Source organism: Hyperolius riggenbachi, chromosome 2, assembly GCF_040937935.1.
Source record: "Hyperolius riggenbachi isolate aHypRig1 chromosome 2, aHypRig1.pri, whole genome shotgun sequence".
NCBI classification, from domain to species: Eukaryota; Metazoa; Chordata; class Amphibia; order Anura; family Hyperoliidae; genus Hyperolius; species Hyperolius riggenbachi.
In genome coordinates this window covers 264,662,176-264,684,273 of record NC_090647.1, presented here as the reverse complement: position 1 = coordinate 264,684,273, position 22,098 = coordinate 264,662,176, and the positions used below count along the sequence as shown (strand labels likewise).

Genomic DNA, 22,098 nt, shown 5'->3' with positions numbered 1-22,098 from the left:
AACTGAGAGTGATATGGATGTTTCCTGTAAACAATACCAGTTGCCTGGCAGTCCAGCTGATCTTTGTGACTGCAATAGTGGCTGAATCACACCCTGAAACAAGCATGCAGTTAATCCAGTCTGACTTCAGTCAGAGCACCTGATCTGCATGCTTGTTCAGGCGCTGTGGCTAAAAGTATTAGAGACACAGGATCAGCAGGCGATTCAGGCAACTGGTATTATTTTAAAAGGAAAAATCCATATCCTTCTCCGTTTAGGTTCCCTTTAAGGATTTGTAGCATAAAAGCCAACTCACATTGGCTGGGATTTGAACCTGGGTCTCACTGTGTGGTGGGCAAGCACCCTAACCACTGTACCACTACAGTAGTAACTGAAGCTGGCCTAAAATTTACCATGTATGCTCAATGCAATAGAAACATTAGGTTGCTTAAAGGAAACCTTAACTGAGAGTGATATGGATGTTTCCTGTAAACAATACCAGTTGCCTGGCAGTCCAGCTGATCTTTGTGACTGCAATAGTGGCTGAATCGCACCCTGAAACAAGCATGCAGCTAATCCAGTCTGACTTCAGTCAGAGCACCTGATCCGCATGCTTGTTCAGGGGCTGTGGCTAAAAGTATTAGAGACACAGGATCAGCAGGCGATTCAGGCAACTGGTATTATTTTAAAAGGAAAAATCCATATCCTTCTCCGTTTAGGTTCCCTTTAAGGATTTGTAGCATAAAAGTCAACTCACATTGGCTGGGATTTAAACCTGGGTCTCACTGTGTGGTGGGCAAGCACCCGAACCACTGTACCACAACAGTAGTAACTGAAGCTGGCCTAAAATTTACCATATATGCTCAATGCAATAGAAACATTAGGTTGCTTAAAGGGAACCTTAACTGAGAGTGATATGGATGTTTCCTGTAAACAATACCAGTTGCCTGGCAGTCCAGCTGATCTTTGTGACTGCAAGAGTGGCTGAATCACACCCTGAAACAAGCATGCAGCTAATCCAGTCTGACTTCAGTCAGAGCACCTGATCTGCATGCTTGTTCAGGCGCTGTGCCTAAAAGTATTAGAGACACAGGATCAGCAGGCGATTCAGGCAACTGGTATTATTTTAAAAGGAAAAATCAATATCCTTCTCTGTTTAGGTTCTCTTTAAGGATTTGTAGCATAAAGGCCAACTCACTTTGGCTGGGATTTGAACCTGGGTCTCACTGTGTGGTGGGCAAGCACCCTAACCACTGTACCACTACAGTAGTAACTGAAGCTGGCCTAAAATTTACCATGTATGCTCAATGCAATAGAAACATTAGGTTGCTTAAAGGAAACCTTAACTGAGAGTGATATGGATGTTTCCTGTAAACAATACCAGTTGCCTGGCAGTCCAGCTGATCTTTGTGACTGCAATAGTGGCTGAATCGCACCCTGAAACAAGCATGCAGCTAATCCAGTCTGACTTCAGTCAGAGCACCTGATCCGCATGCTTGTTCAGGGGCTGTGGCTAAAAGTATTAGAGACACAGGATCAGCAGGCGATTCAGGCAACTGGTATTATTTTAAAAGGAAAAATCCATATCCTTCTCCGTTTAGGTTCCCTTTAAGGATTTGTAGCATAAAAGTCAACTCACATTGGCTGGGATTTAAACCTGGGTCTCACTGTGTGGTGGGCAAGCACCCGAACCACTGTACCACAACAGTAGTAACTGAAGCTGGCCTAAAATTTACCATATATGCTCAATGCAATAGAAACATTAGGTTGCTTAAAGGGAACCTTAACTGAGAGTGATATGGATGTTTCCTGTAAACAATACCAGTTGCCTGGCAGTCCAGCTGATCTTTGTGACTGCAAGAGTGGCTGAATCACACCCTGAAACAAGCATGCAGCTAATCCAGTCTGACTTCAGTCAGAGCACCTGATCTGCATGCTTGTTCAGGCGCTGTGCCTAAAAGTATTAGAGACACAGGATCAGCAGGCGATTCAGGCAACTGGTATTATTTTAAAAGGAAAAATCAATATCCTTCTCTGTTTAGGTTCTCTTTAAGGATTTGTAGCATAAAGGCCAACTCACTTTGGCTGGGATTTGAACCTGGGTCTCACTGTGTGGTGGGCAAGCACCCTAACCACTGTACCACAACAGTAGTAACTGAAGCTGGCCTAAAATTTACCATTTGGTGCTCAATACAAGAGAAAAAGTAGACAAGACAAATAACATTTATATCACACTTTTCTCCTGGCGGACTCAAAGCACCAGAGCTGCAGCCACTAGGGCATGCTCTATAGGCAGTAGCAGTGTTAGGAAGACTTGCCTAAGGTCTCCTACTGAATAGGTGCTGGCTTACTGAACAGACAGAGCTGAGATTTGAACTCTGGTCTCCTGTGTCAGAGGCAGAGCCCTTAACCATTACACCATGCAGCCACTGCTTACGGATATGTAGCCAGACATGGCCTTGTCTTTTGTGTTCAACAGTTGTCCAAAGAGAACCCCAGATAGCCAGGTAGATTCATCTCTCTCTCTCTCTCTCACCAACCCTACATGCTGAAGCCAGCCTAGCATGTACCATTTATGCTCAATCTATTAATGCTCAAAAATACAATACCTCGGAAAGCGGTGACCATCCCTACTAGAAAGAGAGAGAGAGAGAGAGAGATATGAATCTACCTGGCTATCTGGGGTTCTCTTTGGACAACTGTTGAACACAAAAGACAAGGCCTGTCTGGCTACATATCCGTAAGCAGTGGCTGCATGGTGTAATGGTTAAGGGATCTGCTTCTGACACAGGAGACCAGAGTTCAAATCTCAGCTCTGTCTGTTCAGTAAGTCAGCACCTATTCAGTAGGAGACCTTAGGCAAGTCTTCCTAACACTGCTATCTTGTCTAATTTTTCTCTTGACAACTGTTGAACACAAAAGACAAGGCCATGTCTGGCTACATATCTGTAAGCAGTGGCTGCAAGGTGTAATGGTTAAGGGCTCTGCCTCTGACACAGGAGACCAGAGTTCAAATCTAAGCTCATCTGTTCAGTAAGCCAGCACCTATTTAGTAGAAGACCTTAGGCAAGTCTTCCTAACACTGCTACTGCCTATAGAGCATGCCCTAGTGTCTGCAGCTCTGGTGCTTTGAGTCCGCCAGGAGAAAAGTGTGATATAAATGTTATTTGTCTTGTCTACTTTTTCTCTTGTATTGAGCATAAATGGTAAATGCTAGGCCAGCTTCAGTTAGTACTGTTGTGGTACAGTGGTTAGGGTGCTTGCCCACCACACAGTGAGACCCGGGTTCAAATCCCAGCCAATGTGAGTTGGCTTTTATGCTACAAATCCTTAAAGGGAACCTAAACGGAGAAGGATATGGATTTTTTCTTTTAAAATAATACCAGTTGCCTGAATCGCCTGCTGATCCTGTGTCTCTAATACTTTTAGCCACAGCCCCTGAACAAGCATGCAGATCAGGCGCTCTGACTGAAGTCAGACTGGATTAGCTGCATGCTTGTTTCAGGGTGTGATTCAGCCACTATTGCAGTCACAAAGATCAGCTGGACTGCCAGGCAACTGGTATTGTTTACAGGAAATATCCATATCACTCTCATTTAAGGTTCCCTTTAAGCAACCTAATGTTTCTATTGAATTGAGCATAAATGGTAAATTTTAGGCCAGCTTCAGTTAGTACTGTTGTGGTACAGTGGTTCGGGTGCTTGCCCACCACACAGTGAGACCCAGGTTCAAATCCCAGCCAATGTGAGTTGGCTTTTATGCTACAAATCCTTAAAGGGAACCTAAACAGAGAAGGATATGGATTTTTCCTTTTAAAATAATACCAGTTGCCTGAATCGCCTGCTGATCCTGTGTCTCTAATACTTTTAGCCACAGCGTCTGAACAAGCATGCAGATCAGGTGCTCTCTGACTATAGTCAGACTGGATTAGCTGCATGTTTGTTTCAGGGTGTGATTCAGCCACTCTTGCAGTCACAAAGATCAGCTGGACTGCCAGGCAACTGGTATTGTTTACAGGAAACATCCATATCACTCTCAGTTAAGGTTCCCTTTAAGCAACCTAATGTTTCTATTGCATTGAGCATAAATGGTAAATTTTAGGCCAGCTTCAGTTACTACTGTAGTGGTACAGTGGTTAGGGTGACTTGCCCACCACACAGTGAGATCTGGGTTCGATTCCCAGCCATGGTATGATGTAAACTGGTTTTTGAAATAGTATAATTCCCTGGCAGATGAGACCCTCCTCCCTCCAGTAGGAGGGAGGAGGTAATAAGTAGAAGGGAGTAGAAGGCTAATTAAAATCTCCCTAGCAGAGTGTGTAGCAGCTGTCCCATAACTAATTAGTGTAGGCAGACAACTGAGTCAAATGATATAAGGACCTTGCTTGGAGGAGGGAGGGAGGGCCTCCAGCAGTGAGACCAGTGTGTTTGGCAATAATGTGTCTGCTGACAGTGATATGGATGTAAAATCTGCTTTATTTGTGGATGACATTTTACTATTTCTGTCTAATCCAAAACAGGATTTGAACAAAAGTGAGTTGCTTTTTCTCTCCAAACGAGAGGCCCATATGGTATGGATTAGTGAAATAGGAATTAGACAGGTCACTGAATTTATCACCTATTTGGAGGTTAAAATGCCAAGGGTCTCCGGGCAATTATACAGGCTAAAGTTTACCCCTACTATTGATAAGATTAAATCAGAACTACAACGGTGGGTGCAACTCCCAATGTCACTAACTGGCAGAATATATTTAATTAAAGTGATTAGCTTTGCCCATCTGCTTTAACCTCTCCAGAAAATTCCTATGATGGTGAGAGTGGCTGGACAGTGTACTTGTTAAAGGGAAGGTTCCGAGCACATTAAAAATAAAAAATCCACTTACCTGGGGTTTCTTTCAGCCCCCTGCATCCGTCCTGTGCCCTCGCCGCAGCTCCGGTGGCTCCCGTCCCCTCCGGTGGAGAAGCTGACCTTGCGAGGTTGGCTTCTGGGTCGGCTTCTCCTGCACTCCAGCGTGCGGCACACTGGTCGCGCTGACGTCATCCGGACTGTGCGGCGCAGGTGCAAAACTACTGCGCCTGCGCAGTACAGTCCAGATGATGTCAGTGCGACTCTGAGAGCCGCTCACACAGCCGCAGTGGACATCCTGCGCCGAAGGGGACCCTGGACCACCAGCAGTGAGCGGAGCTGCGTCGAAGGCACAGAACAGCTGGCAGGGACTGGAGGAAACCACAGGTAAGTGGATTTTTTTTTATTTTTGCACAGCTCGGATGTGTCCTTTAAGGGCTCTGCCTCTGACACAGGAGGCCTGGGTTCGCACCTCGTCTCAGGAAGCCAGCACCTATTCAGTAGGAGACAAGACTCCTTAACACTGCTACTGCCTATGGAGCATGTCCTAGTGGCTGCAGCTCTGTCGCTTTGAGTCTGCCAGCAGAAAAGCGCAATATAAATGTTCTGTATCTATCTGAGACATAAAGATGTGAAATCCCTAGAAACCACTTTTGTAAAAATTTTATGGTTGCATAAAAAACCTAGGATTGCTTTGGCCAAGCTTGAAAAGTCAGTTGAGACAACGGGGTTCAATATCCATGATGTACGAGGCTATAATCTCGCTTCTTTGTTTCTGACATGTTAGGAATTGGCTGGGTGATATGGGATATGTTAGGGATTGGCTGGGTGATGTGGGTCATGTTAGGGATTGGCTGGGTGATGTGGGTCAAATGTTTCATTAGAGTCAGGGTTAGCATCCCCCTGGTCTTGAACAGGTATCCTCCACACCAAACTATCTCACTTTGCTTGCATCTTTGTATCCTTGTACATAGCTCCCAACTGCCCCTCTTTCGGAGGGACAGCCCCTCTTTGGGAGCCCTGTCCCTCTTTCCTTCTCATTTGTCCCTCTTTCAGGACTTTGTCCCTCTTTCTATGTAAATATATATATTTCTCTACAAAAAAATGTGTTTGACTTTAAACTTTATTCCCATACTTTAATTTGATATACTACTAATTTTAAAATGTTAATATGAAGGAAAATGAACCTGGATAGAAAGGACAAGTGTGATTTGAATTATAAAACATATTTTTCTTATGAAATCTTTATGGTATGCGTGACTAGGGGTGTGGCAGGGGCGTGGCTTAAATGTCCCTCTTTCTCATCTCAAAAAGTTGGGAGGTATGCTTGTATGTAATTTAGTCTTGCAAGACACTATACTGGCCTGGAGGGAAACTAGAAAGCTATTTAACTTATCTGGACCATTCTCCCCAAGAGCAACGTTGGTGGGAAACCCTGCTTTTATTCCAGGTAATATGCATGCTGTGTTTGGACAATGATCGGAGTGTGGGATTGGTCACCTGTCTTCTTTGTTAACTGCTGAGAGAGCTATTAGATTAGCTATTTCTGAAGCTAGTGCAATGTATCCCTTTTTGGCAGGCCACTCATTTTATTATGCTCAGCTTAAAAATTACTTTGTGTCAGCGGTAGGGAGAAACAGGGTAAACTTCCTGTGGTGCAGGGCTTTGAAGATATGTTAGCTAATCAAGGAGGCAAACCGTCGCTTTTGTGGCTCTTCTCTTTGTCAGGGATAGACAAGTAAGGAAGGGTTTTTATGAATATTTTTCTAAATGGGCTACTCTGGGTGCAATCCTGTTAGAGAAGGTCCAGGAATCTATTATTGAAGCATTGAAAGCGTCATAAGTGCTGATTGGAGGTAAATGTAGTATAAAATTATACATAGAGCATACATACCCATTAGAGGCCCTTATAAGCATCCCGAGTCCATTGCTGAATTGACTGGATGTGTACTTCTTCTTCACCAGACCATAACCATATGTTATCGCTATGTCTTTCCATACAACATGTGTGGAATTAGACTCTTAAGGGGCCCATAATCTTACCGATTTTCCCGCCGATACACAGCCGATTCGATCACTGTGATTGAATCGGCTGTGAAATCGTCGCACAAACTCTGACCGAATGATCGATTTCCGTCCGAAATCGATCGTTCCCGTCGATTCACAACGCTCCTGTCCGTGTGGAAGATTTCGCTCGATCGATGGTGGGTTGGGAATGCGTCGATAGGGGCGTTCAAATGCCCGATGCCCGACGCAATAAAGCGGCAATACATTACCTGTTCAGCCGGCGTGAGTCCCCTGGTCACCGCTGCTCCGTCTCCGCGCTGTGCTCCGAGTCCAGCAGGCTTCACTTCTTCCTGTCCCGGCAGGAAGTTTAAACAGTAGAGCGCCCTCTACGGTTTAAACTTCCCCCGGCAGGAAGTAAAGTGAAGCTGGAGGAGCCCAGGCTGGAGAAGAGACAGCGGAGACCAGGGGACTCGCGCCGGCCGGAGCAGGTAATGTTGTATAGCTGGCGGGGGGGGTGGCAGCGGCAGCTCCACAGACGGTGAATCGATTTCATGCTGAAATCAGCATGAAATCGATTCACAATCTATTTGCAGTAAAGGCAGCCATACGATCCCTCTCTGATCAGATTCGATCAGCGAGGGATCTATCTGTTGGTCGATCTGATGGCAAATCGACCAGTGTATGGCCACCTTAAATATGATACAAAAAGATTCAAGGTAATGCAAGATCCCTCACCCCTTCTTTTGTCTTTTACATGGTCCCGACTTCTTAGAGAAAGATCAAATGAAGTCTCTGTCCAGGTTTGAACATAAGGTTCAGGGCCGGCCTTGGGTTTCACAGTGCCCTGAGCGAAACCAGATATTTTGGTGCCCCCTCCCCATTCATCCTTTTCGCGCACGCACACACACAGGCCCATATGCAATTCCACCTTTTCCCCTGGGTTCGCCCAGGAGATAATTTTCATCTTCCTTTTAAAATAACCTTCCAGCATTTTACAATTGAAAACGTACCTCAAAGTTGGTGAAAAAGTGCTATCAATATCCCACTCTATAGTGTATATAGTCAGATTCCCATTTTAGTGTATAAAGGCAGATACCTCCCCCCCCCCCTTAAGTGTATATAGGCAGATCCCATCCCCCCATTTAATGTATATAGGCAGATCACCCTTTTAATGTATATAGGCTAGGCAGATAAATAGTCTATATAGTTAGATCCCCTTTAGTGTATTTAGGCAGATCCCCCCTTTAGTGTATATATAGGCACCCCTGACTGCCCCCCCTCCCCCTTCTCCAACCGGGAGACAGTTGGGGAACCTTACTTTTCTCCTTGACTTGTCCACTGTGAAGCTGGGGACAAAAGGTGGCCAGGACTCAGGTGTGACAAGTATCTAATTTGAGCTGCGCAGCACCCGAGTAGCCTGCATCCCCCACTGAATCAAGCTGAGCCATCTAATCAGACATGCCCTGTGAGCGAGGGATGCCACTACTGGCATGCATGGCTTACACATGCTCTACAAGAGGCAGCAGGTTCCTGGAGTCTTTGACCCCATTGTTGCAGCGGGATGGGGGCCAGAGGTGGAGCTACTTGCAGCAACCATAGACTGACTCAGAGCCCACAGCCAGGTAGAAATGCGGCCAGGGCCAGTCCAGTGTAGATGAATGCCACGTGTGCACCTCTAGAAGCCGGCGCCCTGAGCAACTGCTCCGGTCGCTCAGGTCAAAAGCCGGCCATGATAAGGCGCTTGGCTACTAAAAAAACTTCTACTTAGACACTGGCTATCTTCTACAGTGCCTACTTTGGGGGGTAGTTTGGGAGACATTGGGATACCTTATACACCTAGAAAGCTTAAATATTGAAAGAGAGAAATAGCACTCACTTAAAGAGACTCTGAAGCGAGAATAAATCTCGCTTCAGAGCTCATAGTTAGCAGGGGCATGTGTGCCCCTGCTAAAACGCCGCTATCCCGCGGCTAAACAGGGGTCCCTTCACCCCCAAACCCACCCCCGCAAGACTTGGTCGCAAAGTTGGTCGTGAGTTTTCTTTTCCTGGAGGCAGGGCTAACGGCTGCAGCCCTGCCTCCAGTCGCGTCTATCAGCGGCGCATCGCCGCCTCTCCCCCGCCCCTCTCAGTGAAGGAAGACTGAGAGGGGCGGGGGAGAGGCGGAGATACGCGCTTTCAGACGCGCGTGGGGCAGGGCTGCGGCGGTTAGCCCTTCCCCAACCAGGAAGCGCTCCCACGCTGCACCGAGGGGATTTGGGGGTGAAGGGACCCCCGTTAAGCTGCGGGATAGCGGCGTTTTAGCAGGGGCACACATGCCCCTGCTATCTATGAGGTCTGAAGCGAGATTTATTCTCGCTTCAGACTCTCTTTAAGAAGTTCTTCAAAACATAGAGAAATGTTATAGAGAGGGAATGCACCAGGGAGCAAATTGTTAGTATAAACACCCCTTTGCAGAATATCACATGGTACTTGACGCAGAAGACAGGTGGATATTTGCGGAAACTTGAAATCTGAGAGGATAAGACCATCTATTTACTTATGTTGGGCTGACGGCATTGCTGGACCACAATTGTATAATAATGTATATAGTTAGAAGGTTTGAGAGATGACTGCCATGCTAGACGATATATCGATTTACATTTTCTTGTTCAGAGAATCTGGGGTTCTAGGTAAAAGAACCCTAATGGGCCCAGGACACCCACGCTGCATATGGGCCTCTGGACATAAGGACCAATTTTGTTGTATGCAATGTTTGTATACCATCATGTGGTGAATAGAACGGATGCACTCGTCAAGATTTATTGTTTGTTGAAATTATAACAGAAAATTGCAAAAAAATTAAGGTAAAAAATTGTAAACCTTTTTTTATTCGTTGTTATTGGAAATAAGTTTTCTACTTTAGTTTGCAGACACAATGGCAGGATTGGTTATATATATATCTATACAGTATATATATAATAAAATACATAGGGCTTGATTTACTAAACTGTGATAACTCAAATATCACACCTTATCAAGGATGTCACACCTTATCAATGTTAACACGCCTTATCAGAGTAGCACAGCGAGCGCTACAAACTTATTCCTGCTAATTGACAATGACGCTCGTCCTGCCCTGAGCCCCTGCAGGTTCGTAGCACTCGCTATGCTACTCTTTTAAGGCGCATTAACTTGGACAAGGTGTGATATCTTTGATAAGGTGTGATATTTGAGTTATCACGGTTTAGTGAATAAAGCCCATAGTGTGATCATATTTTCAGATTCACTAATTTTAACAGGTATGCATATTAAAATTATTAGAACACCTGATTTTCACATTTGTTCAACACGAAAGAACTACAAAGGGTTACAGACAGAGGATGTATACTGCATTCAGTAAACTAGCATGGGTGTCAGGCCTCTTGCACACTAAATGCAATTTCGATTTTGATTCCGATTAAAAAACATAGCAGCATGCAGTACTTTGTGTAATCGGAATCAAAAATTGGATCCTATAAAAAAATCAGGATCGCATGTAGTGTGCAAGAGGCCTAATACTTGGTTCACACATAAATCTGTACATTTCCGATCCAATCCTGTCCTGTCCTGTCAGTTTTCCATCAGTTTTCTTTCAGTTTTACCTGACTTGACTGGAAATATCCACTTTCATGTGTGAACACACCTATAGAAAACTGATACAAAACTGACAGGACTGGACAGCACCAGACCAGAAATGTACACCTTTTATGTTTGAACACAGCCATAGAAACACATACAAAACTAACAGGACAGGACTGTACCGGAAATATACAGATTTATGGGTAGCAGGAAAAAAAGGGCGCAGGACGAGGGTGGACAAAAAGGGATGCCGCCATAGACTCTAATGTAATTATCGTTAATACGACAAAAAAAAGCAGAAAAAGGGCGCCACGAAAAATATCGTTAACAACATTAGAACATTATAGTTTTTGAACTATGTTATCATTTTAGAAGCCTGCAACGTTATAGTTTTTGTCATAATATTTCGTTTGTATGTACAGATTTTACGGTAGCAGGAAAAAAAGGGAGCAGGACGAGGGAGGACAAAAAGGGCGCCGCCATACACTTTAATGCAATTATCGTTAAAATGGCAAAAAAAAAGCAGAAAAAAGGGTGTCGCGAAAAATACTGTTAACAACATTAGAACATTATGGTTTTTGAAGTAGTTATCGTTTTAGAAGCTTGCAACCTCATAGTTTTTGTCATATTTTTTCATTTATGTGTACAGATTTTACATTATCAAAGATATTATCGTTTCTATGTGTAAAAGGATGTTTCATCAGAGGGAGTGGTTAGGAATTGGCAACACCACGGGGAGTGGTTAGGGTTAGGCACCACCCGGGCGGCGGTTAGTTTTAGGCAACACCAGGGGTGGTGGGTAAGGGTTAGGCACCACCAGGGGGGTGGTTAGGGTTTGGCACCACCGGGAGGTTTATGGTTAGGCACCACCGGGGGGGGGGGTAATTAGGGTTAGGCGCCACCAGGGGAGTGGTTAGTTTTAGGCAGCACCAGGGGAGGGTTCTGTGTGAGAGTAGGGTTGGGTTAAGCTGTATTGTTAAATTACATAACAATGTTTCTCGTTATGAGATTTCATTATCCACCCGCGCCATTTTTTTTATCTAGGTGGGCCCTTTTTTCACTGCACCCTTTTTTCATGCACGCCTATCTGTGAACACAGCCATAGAAACACATACAAAACTGATGCCAACTGTCAAAAACTGACAGGACAAGGCAGGATTGGACTTGTTTGAAACAAGACTAAATGGCAGCTTTCATAAATTTGTCATGACAGATGTGATGTAATATTTAAGCTAAGTCCAAGATTTAGAACTGCATTTCCTGGGAAGATTACATTTGAAATGGGGACTGATGAGCTGATATGTCTATATCTTGTAGTATAACTTAGCATCTACAACTTGTAATATATATACATGCATTAAAATGAATTCCCATGTGCATATTTACATAAAGAATTACAAATATAGGACTGGTCCAGGTGATGAAATCATCATCCTGATTTAATTTTTTTGGGAACTGGCTTGTTAAAGGATGCACGAGGTGACATGTTTATGTATAGTGCCACGCATACAAATAATCAGGCTGTGTTCCCTTTTCATCAGGAACGCAAGTGGCAGTTTTTGTCTGGGTTGGGACTGGGTCAGACTATAGCGTAACCCACACTGATAACGATTGACAACCATAAAACACTATCCTGGCAGAAAATTGCCTTTGAGAGCAGGAAAGAGATAAAAAGGGTCAATAGTTCATACATTTTCGCTCTGGCATACTTCACTGAATGTGTCATTGAGCAAAGACAATGAAACCGTAAAAACTTAAAAAGTAGATTTAAATATAAAATAAAACTGCGGGATATCTAAAAAGTAATTTTTAGGAGGAGCGAGGGAGGATAGATACATCAGTTTTCACTACCATAGACAAGTTCAGGGGGGATTACAGCTGCCCAGAATCTCCTCTCAGGCCAGGGCCATTGCCGTGTCTGGGGACAGGCACACTTTGAGACATCAGAATATCTGCAAGCATCCTGCAGCTCACAGCACTGCCCCCTTTCTTTCCTGGCTACAAATGACTTTGGATGTAGCAGCAACGTGTGTAGAGAGCATGGAGCAGCTCTGGGGAACTTAACAGAGCACAGTGCCAGGTATAAGCACAGCCCTGTGCCCCTGCTGCTTCACTTTCCCCTTCATTACCAATGTCGGCTGTCCTCACTATTATCTGTATCCAAACTGCTCCTGATCGTTCCAGTTGTTGATCTGTAGCATATCGGACATGTCAGAAATAATCGTCAGATCCTGTTAGTCGGACAGGAAATTGTATTGTGTGTATCCAGCATGATGTCCTATCATATTATTATACTGTATTGTGCGTGGCTGAGGGAGACCTTTCAGGAATCCCCCCTTGAAAAATCCTGGATTTGCCCCTGACTACAGTTCCTCTTTCAGTATGAAGCAATCCTTCTTGGTTCCAGTTTTACCGTTTGTTTGTGAGCATTTTAACTGCAATACCAATAAGGAGTAAGCTTATAGAAAAAAGCAACGCTAGGCCCCTTCGCACAATCAGCTGCTTAGTGGAGAGGATCTCCCCTACAACATTGGTAGTATTCACTGGCAGATCATCTCTTGTTTCCATTTGCTTTGTACCTTCCTCTCCAAAAGCGATGTCAGGCTCCACAACTGCACCTTTTAAATGTGAAGCTGAAAGTGTTGTGTCCCCTGAAATACAGCAGCAAATTAAAACCATAATTTTCACTAAAAAAAACTGTAAATCAGGATTACATATACATAGTACTATACAAATGTTTTAGGGACATGTAAAGAAGATGCTGCAAAATGAGCATCCTTTCAAAAATAATGAAATACATTTTTTCTTTTTCAGTTAACAGTAATGTTACTCAGATTTGCCCCAACTTGGTTTTAAGGCTTTTAAACTGAACAGGCAAAACATTTTGAAATTCAGTCCTTAAATCTGTATACAAACCAAGTAAATGGGGGGAAAAATGTGCGATCGTGTGCTATTGCCTTTGGAGAGCAACTACAGCAACCAAACACAGCAAAATGGCATGGGGCGACCCCTGATTGACTGAAAACATCGCTTTTTGCTTGTAGTATTAACTGATATTTATCAAATAGTACAAGGCATGAGTTGTCCTCCTCCAAAAACCTTTTACGTCAACATAAGCAGCAGGCTAAGAGGTCCTAGTACCTGCAACATGGCCTTTGGAGGCATCTCCCTAGCAGAAAATTAGATACGTGGATCTTGGTTGGTCTTTTTGAAAAAATATGCAGGCCCCAGAGTTCAAACTGAGATTCCTTGGAAAATCTTTCTAAAAAAAATAGATATCAAAGAACAACCAGACAGCAAAGTTTGTGATGCTCTGGGGAAACCTTTTCTTTATTACAGGATGTTGCTGCTCTATAAAATTCCCCCCCCCCCCCACCTGGGATTCTGCCTGTCCCTCGATGTTGTTCAATGCATCTCGTCATAAAGGGTTTACTCCCTCTTCATTACAGCACCCCCCCCCCCCCACACACACACACACACACATATCCTCATCACCAACCGATGCTAACAGTAAGCCCTGGGGATTGGTTCTTTGGTCTCTGCATGTTTATGGTCTGTAAGGCCATGTGAAGTAGAAGAAAAAGATGCAGCTACAGAAGTAAGGATAGGTAGAAGGGTTCTCCACTGAGTTGTGTGAAGCATCTCCCATTCATATAACCAATTTCAAGTCCAGTCTGACTTTGGTCTGAATCCAATCAGCAACACCAGTTATATAATAATTTTGCTATGCTCCCCCAGTGCGGGCCAGTAAAAAATAGCGCCCAGCGCCGATAGATAAAAATGGTGCCCCATTCACTTACATTATAAAACGATATTTATTGTTTTAAATGTTAAAAAATGGCGCTGACCTTTTGAACGTAATTTATCGTTTTAAAACCTGTTTTTTTTATTCTTGCCTGAACGATATTTATGCTTTGCAGCCGTTTTGAAAATGTCTGCCCGCCGACTTTAACGTTTAATAGCAAAGCCCCTTAAAAGATAGAAACACTAAGTTTGCAGGGACTGTTAAGAACAGTGGGAACAAGAGGAAACATTTTTTTTCAAAAAGACCTTATACTTTTTGAGAAAATCGATTTAAAAATTTTACTTCTGCCCATGGGAAAATTAAACGCCTGCCGACTTTATCGGTTAATAGCAAAGCCCCCTCAACCCCAGGACCGCCTAAGGCCAATTAGCGTAAAGTCCTGGGGCTCTGTTTAGTAGGAGATCGCGCGCAGGCTGAGCGCGATCCCCTGCTTGGGGGGCGGAGCTCCGCCCCCCGCCCCGCCTTCAGTCTCCGAGCGGCTATTGCCGCTCGGGAGACTGTTACACGGCGTGATCGCTGTCTATTTATATGGTGCAGCGCTGCGATCAGCAGCAGTGTTGCACTGGGGACAGCCGTGTGACACGGCTGTCCCCCTGGGAGACAAGAGAGTGATCGTCTCTCATAGGGTGAAGTCTATGAGAGCTGGTCGCCATGATTGGCTGGCTGGGGGAGGGAGGGAAGGAGGGAGGGAAGGGGTTTAAAGGAACAGGTTTTTTTTTTTTAATAACACGAACAAAAATATTGATTAAAAAAAAAATAAACATGGGGGGAGCGATCAGACCCCACCAACAGAGAGCTCTGTTGGTGGGGAGAAAAGGGGGGTAGGGAATCACTTGTGTGCTATGTTGTGCGGCCCTGCAGCTTGGACTTAAAGCTGCAGTGGCCTTTTTTTTACTAAAAATTGCCTAGTCACTAGAATGTTAAGAAGAACAGTGGGAACAAGAGGAAAAAACATTTTTCAAAAAGACCTTATACTTTTTGAGAAAATCAATTTTAAAAGTTCAAAGAAAAAAAGTATACATTTCAGGGATGAGCAGAAACTACGCCAGTGCGAATTTACGCATCGTAGTTCGCATCTACACATCGTAGATCGCAGGCGAAGTTTCAAAACTACGCTTATGATTTTACACGTAGCGAAGTACCGTTATGCATAGTTTACGCCCCCTACGCGTAGTTCACATGTGTATTTCAAAGTAAACTACGAATGCCTTATTCGCGTCTATTTTTCCGTGTACGATTGTATGCTTACAAAATTACGCATTGGAAAGGGGAATGTACGCAAGAGTTCCTGGTACAAGCATTTGCATAGGAATAAATGCGTAAATTTTTCGACATAATGGCATAAGCACCCGCATACATTCTGCTTCGCACTATGCGTAATTGCGTATTTTAACGCGTAGTCTATGAAATGCATATGAAGCGAATATTTGATTTCAAAGCCGTAGTTTGGCGAAGCGTAACTGCGTAAAACTACGCGTAGTTCCAGTGCAGCGAAGATGGCTGACTACGACCATCCCTGATACATTTAAAACCGGTAATAACAGTTCTTAGGGAAACAATTCCCGCCGAATTTAGCAGTTAATAGCAAAGGCCCCTTAAATTCTAGCAACACCTAATTTGCAGGATACTGGGAAACAATATTTAAAAAAAAAAAAGAAAAATGTTATTTTATTTTTTAAATTTAAATTTTTGTTTTATGTTCAGAGTGTGGGAAATGTTTTGAAAAACATGACGTGGGGTCCCCCCTCTGTAGGCTCTGTAACCCCTTGTCTTCCATGCAGGTTGGAATAGCCAGAATGCGGAGCCCCAGCTGACTGGGGCTTTGCACCCTGAGCTATACCAGCCCGCATGGTCCATGGTATGGGGGGGGCTCCAGGGGAGAGGGGCGACCAACCCTTCCCCTCCCCCCCAGAGCCCTTGTCCAATCCATGGACAAGGGGCTGTTCCCCACCTCCGGTGCCCCAGGAGGAGGTGGGGGCGATGACTCCTTGGGGGGGGGGGTTCATGGTGGCATCTGGGAGTCCCCTTTAAGAAGGGGACCCCCAAATGCCCACCCCCCCTCCCAGGAGAAATGAGTATAGGCGTACAAAGTACCCCATTTCCACGAAGGGTTAAAAATGTAATAAAAACACATCAACGAAAAAAGTTTTTTAATCTAAATTAACCATAAGGTTGGTTTCACAGTAGGACATTGCGTTTTATGGGACGTTATGGTCGCATAACATGCCCCTAACGCAACGCCTGGTGCTCTCTGATGTGGACGTCAGAGTGAGCCGCGTTGTGCAGCTCACTTTGGCGTCCGTGATGCCGTGATGCGCACTCTTGGACGCATGCGGCATCACGTGGTCCCGCCCAGCCAATCGCCGCACAGAGCAGCCACTCCAGGAAGTAAACACTGCACGTCACTGAGTGCAGTGAATATTAATTAGCCATGTGCCTGGCTGCTCTCCGCTCCTCCCCAACATTACTGAGCATGTGCAAGCAGTCTAACGTGGCTCTGCCGCTTATAGAGTACTGCATGCAGTACGTTGTCTTAAGGCGCAGCATTACTAAGTAACGCAACGTGGGCACTGTGAACAGCCCATTGATGTTTCATTGCTGTGCGGTGGGGTGCGTTACAGGCTGCTCTAACGTGCGCCTGTAACGTCCCACTGTGAAACCAGCCTTAATACTTACCTGTACCTTTAAGAAAAAATTCCCACGCCAATTGGCAAAGGTCCCATGGCAATATCCTCTATCTTGCGATCTTCTGTTACAGTTGATTGAAGATCTCCGCCGCCCCGGCGCCACACACGCCGCCCTGCCGAACTGCTCTCGGCTATACAGTATAGCTGAGAACGCGTCTATACAGACGCATTACCGCCAACTCCCGCTGCCCTCCCTGCCTCCCCCCACCTGTCACCCACACCCATGCTGGCACCCAATGCACCCATGGGTGCCAGCATGGGTGAGGGTGACAGGTGTGAGAGAGGCAGGGAGGGCAGCGGGAGCCGGCAGTAATGCGTCTGTATAGACTCGCTCTCAGCTATACTAATAGCTGAAAGCAAAAAGCATCTTTAAATTTTGGCTCCAAGGCTCCCCATTGGTCCCTTATCGACCTCCTGATCCCCATTGGTTTGTTAAGGAACCAATGGGGACCATTGGAGCCAAAATTTAAAGATGATTTTTGCTCTCGGCTATACTATAGCTGAGAACAGTTCAGCAGGGGCGGCGTGTGTGGCGGCGGGTGCGAGCGGAGATCAATCAACATGTAACAGAAGATTGCAAGATAGAGGATACTGTTGTATTAACGTTTCCAATTGGCACAGGAATTTTTTCTTAAAGGTACAGGTAAGTATTTCTAATGATCGCAAGACAGAGGATACTGTCGTCGTGGGACATAACAGATTATAGCGCGGGACCTTTTCCGAGGATAATGGCACGGGAATTTTTTCTTAAATTTTTTCTTAAAGGTACAGGTAAGTATTTCTGGTTAATTAAGAGCATTAAAGGACTTTTAACCCTTTACGGAAATGGGTAAGGGGTACTTTGCACCCTTATACTCATTTCTTCTGGGAGGGGGGCAGGCATCTGGGTTCCCCTTTTTAAAGGGGACTCCCAGATGCCACCATGAAACTCCCCCAGGGAGTCATCGCCCCCACCTCCTCCTGGGGCACCGGAGGTGGGGAACAGCCCCTTGTCCATGGTAAAGTCGAAGTACCGCTTCTCTGTGCTGCAGTAGACCGTGCTGGACCACAGGCAGCCAAGCCCAATCAATGTAGAACAGAAGGGAGGTCCACAACAATGTCTCCACGAAACAACCTTTATTCAGGACATATCCTTATTACAGCCAAAATTAAGCAACTGACATGTTTCGGACCAGAGTCCTTAATCATAGCTGCTTTACAATACTTAGTGTCAGACTTAAAAGGAGTAAGGGGCAATTAGGGGTGGGGCTGGAACCACCCAATTTGGGGAGGAAAGATTTCGATCCTCAGCTCCGCCTAATGCCCCCTACCTCACCAATCAATAGTAAAATATACAAAAATATTCATGGATTGGACACGGGCTCGGGGGGAGAGGGGAAGGCTTGGCCGCCCCTCCCCCCCGAAGCCCCCCCATACCATGGACCATGCGGGCTGGTATAGCTCAGGGTGCGAAGCCCTAGTCGGCCAGGGCTCCGCATTCTGGCTATCCCAGCCTGCATGGGAGACAAGGGGTTACAGAGCCTCCAGAGGGGGGACCCCATGTCATTTTTTTCTAAAAATTTCCCACACTCTGAACATAAAACAAAAATTTAAATAAAAAAAAAATCAATAACATTTTTTAAAATGTTTTTTAAATATTGTTTCCCAGTATCTTTTTAACATATCCTGCAAATTAGGTGTTGCTAGGATTTAAGGGGCCCTTGCTATAAACTGCTAAAGTCGGCGGGAATTGTTTCCCTAAGAACTGTCATTACGGGACAAATGTATACTTTTTTCTTTGAACTTTTAAAATAGATTTTCTCAAAAAGTATAAGGTCTTTTTGAAAAAAAAAATGTTTCCTCTTGTTCCCACTGTTCTTCTTAACTTTTGCTGCAAATGTGGTGTTTCTGGCATTTAAAGGGGCTTTGCTATTAACCGCTAAAGTCGGTGGGCGTTTAATTTTCCCGCGGTCAGAAGGAAAATTTTAAAATCTATTTTCTCAAAAACTATAAGGTCTTTTTAAAAAAAATGTTTTTCCTCTTGTTCCAAATTTTCTTCTTAACATAACCTGCAAATTTGGTGTTTCTATCTTTTAAAGGGGCTGTGCTATTTAACGTTACATTCGGCGGCCAGACATTTTCCAAACGGCAGCAAAGCAGGGCTTAAAACGATAAATATCGTTCAGGCAGGACAAAAAAAGCAGGTTTTAAAATGATAAATTACGTTCACAAGGTCTGCACCGTTAAAATGATCTAAAATGGGGACACCTATAGATCAAGATACTTATACTGGGGACACCTATAGACCTAGCTACCTATTCTGGGGACACCTATAGACCTGGCTACCAATACTGGGGAAACCTATAGACCTGGCTATCTATACTGGAAACACTTATAGACCTGGTTACTTCCACTGGGGAAAACTATAGACCTGGTTACCTATACTGGGGGCACCTATTTTGGGGGAACTGCTGCCACATTAGCTGTATTTTGGGGAAACCACTGCTGCCATATTAAGTGTATTTTGGGGAACAGCTGCCAGATTATGTGTATGTTGGGGAACCGCGGTTGAGAACCGCTGCCAGATTGTGTATGTTGTGGGAGCCGCTGCTTCCAGATTATGTGTATTTTGGGGCAACCACTGCTGCCAGATTACATGTATTGTGGGTGATATATGTGTATTTTGGGCGATCCGCTGCCAGATTACACGTATTTTGGGGAATGCTGCCAAATTATGTGTATGTTGGGGGGACCGGCTGCTGCCAAATTACGTCTATTTTTGGTGAAATTCTATTTTGGGGGAAAACACTGTGGCAGAGCTCAAACTTTCCCGGCAGACCTTTTACACCACTGCTAAGGTCATGTATATTTGGCCCCACCCATAACCATGCCCACATTATGTTGCATGACCACGACTATTTTTTTTGCAGGAGTTTTTGTCAGTAAAAACTATCCTTTGTCAGTAAATTTTTATATCTTTGTTAGTAAAAAATTATGTGAAAGGTTGGCAACACTGGTACAAGGCCCCATAATCTCCTATTGCCCAGGGGCCCCATGAGTTGTCAGTCTGCCCCTGTGGTGCAACAAATTAAATTACAGTGCAAAGCTGTATATGATCAATTTATTCTTAAAAATAATTATAAATATGCTGTTAAGAGATACAGTAGTAGTGTTGAACAACAGTAAAGATCAGAGTTAAAAGGTGAGTAATGAATAGTTGTTAATATCGATCTAACATTTGCCTTTACATACTTTTACATTTTATCTAAATTATGTAACCATCTTACCAAGGTCCTTAATTGTACATGAGGCTTTAGAGATCGCTGCTTGCGACATTTCAGGGTGAGGGTTTTTTACTCCAGCTCTTACTCGTGCCTGCAAATGATTAAATTATTATTAGGTTTGTCAGTACAATTTTTAACATAGATTTGAATGGCCTTAATTCACGTCATTTTGAGAGGGTGTTTAATCCAGCATATCTGTGCTGGGTTCTTTTGAAATTGATCTGATACTAGGCACAAAAAGTTTGTAACTCCAATCTGTATCATATAAGTTTAAAGGGAGGATTGCTAAAATATGAGTGTTTGTCATGAAACCAAAGTCATATGTAGTGTTCTTATTTGATTCAGGTAAAGTTATGTGGTTCAGTATGATCAGAAATGAAAACAGCAATGAGCTTGTTAGGCTACCTCATAGTACCCTGGTGCATCAATCAACAGCCAAGTATGGAAATGAGAGCCTAGAAACCCTGTTGATGGTGGCATGCATCACCTGGTATGTGACCCCATCCAAGGGTGTAAAAAAGAGCTAACACGTAATTCAGAAACTAGTAATTTAAAGGGACCCGAAACCGGGCCAAAAAAACCATAATGAACTTACCTGGGGCTTCCTCCAGCCCCTCGTAGTCTGTGACGTCCCTCGGTGTCCTCCAGGCTCCCTCTGTTCTGCTGCCGGCAGCTCCGTTAAAGCGACGATGAGCTGAAGTCGCTGCTACTGTGCATGTGCGGCCCCTCCGCGTGCCTGTCTCACTCGCACGCTTGTCGCCATAAGCGTACTGGGCACGTTCGGTTTATTCTTTCTTGAACCGCGCATGTGCAGTACACTTACGGTAACAGGTGTGCAAGTTAGACTGCGTGGGGCTGGAGGAAGCCCCAGGTAAGTTCACTATGGCTTTTTTTTTGGTCCTGCTCAAGGTCTCTTTATAAACCAAGTGGTTAAATGCGCTGTTTGTTGGTGACAACTGGGCCAAGGAATTTCCTAAGCTGCACAGGTCCTTGCACTTTTGCTTCAATTGCAGCCAGTATGTGTGGTGTCCTGAAGTCCTGGATGGCTGCAGTGGCAGGTGGCTAAAGGGATAGTTCAGGGAACTCTGGTTGAGGATTTTTTTTTTTGTTCTGATGCAGCCATGGCATTTGATTTTTTATTCTAGGATGTATCTTGGATTTTTGGGAGTAATTTTGAGCATCCAGTATAAGGTTTTCCTCTTCACACCTCTTCATTTATGTCTTCCCTCGGGGATCAGGACCTGATTTCCTTGGGTGAAATCCCTGGCCAGCCTGTACAGATGTGTGTCAGCTGTGTAGATGACAAAAAGTTCTGTTGCAGGCGGGCGGACGATGGAGGGGCAGGTGCATAACTTCATGTGGTGAGTGGGGAAGTGGCATCTTCATAGCAGTCGGCTGTCCATCGGGTGAGTAGATCCACCAGGCAGATCGCATACGCGGTAGGGGGTCGGGGGCCATGTGCACATGCCTGTTTATTGGCTGAGACGGTCGTTATCGACTGCCTCAGCCAACTTTATTCAAGTGTGTGTATGGGCATTTACTGTGTTATGCTATGATTCAGATGAAGACTGCAAATATTTGACAGCCAGTATCAGACACTTAAATAAATCCACACAAATCACATTGATCACATAAATTCACATAAATCACGTAGGCTCTTCTCTGCTCTGCAACTTTAGTACATTGAGGACCAATGTGTCTTTAGGATTGTTTTCATGAAAATGGCAGTCCCTAATTTGAGAGCAAATACTGTGGCGCAAAACTGTGGAACAATGGCATTCTAATAGTACAAATATGTGCCAGAATTGTATTTTCTAATGTAGCTATAATACAAGATTTCACCAAAATTAGAAATCTAGAAATGATATCATGCAAAACTAAAGAGGTGTGTGAAGGTGAGTACCCAAGCACAATA

General features: G+C 44.5%; 1 protein-coding gene across 1 annotated transcript in view; it reads right to left on the bottom strand.

Moving 5' to 3' along the window:
* Positions 1 to 12,791: 12,791 nt before the first annotated feature.
* LOC137544961 (multidrug and toxin extrusion protein 2-like) overlaps positions 12,792 to 22,098 on the bottom strand; it is a 113,354-nt gene continuing 104,047 nt past the window's right edge. Inside the window, exons 15-17 of the mRNA XM_068266059.1 lie at positions 20,187 to 20,274; positions 12,922 to 13,079; positions 12,792 to 12,863 (exon numbers count right to left, since the gene is read on the bottom strand). Of these exons, the coding sequence (XP_068122160.1) occupies positions 12,792 to 12,863; positions 12,922 to 13,079; positions 20,187 to 20,274 (318 nt within the window). The remainder of the gene's footprint in view (positions 12,864 to 12,921; positions 13,080 to 20,186; positions 20,275 to 22,098) is intronic.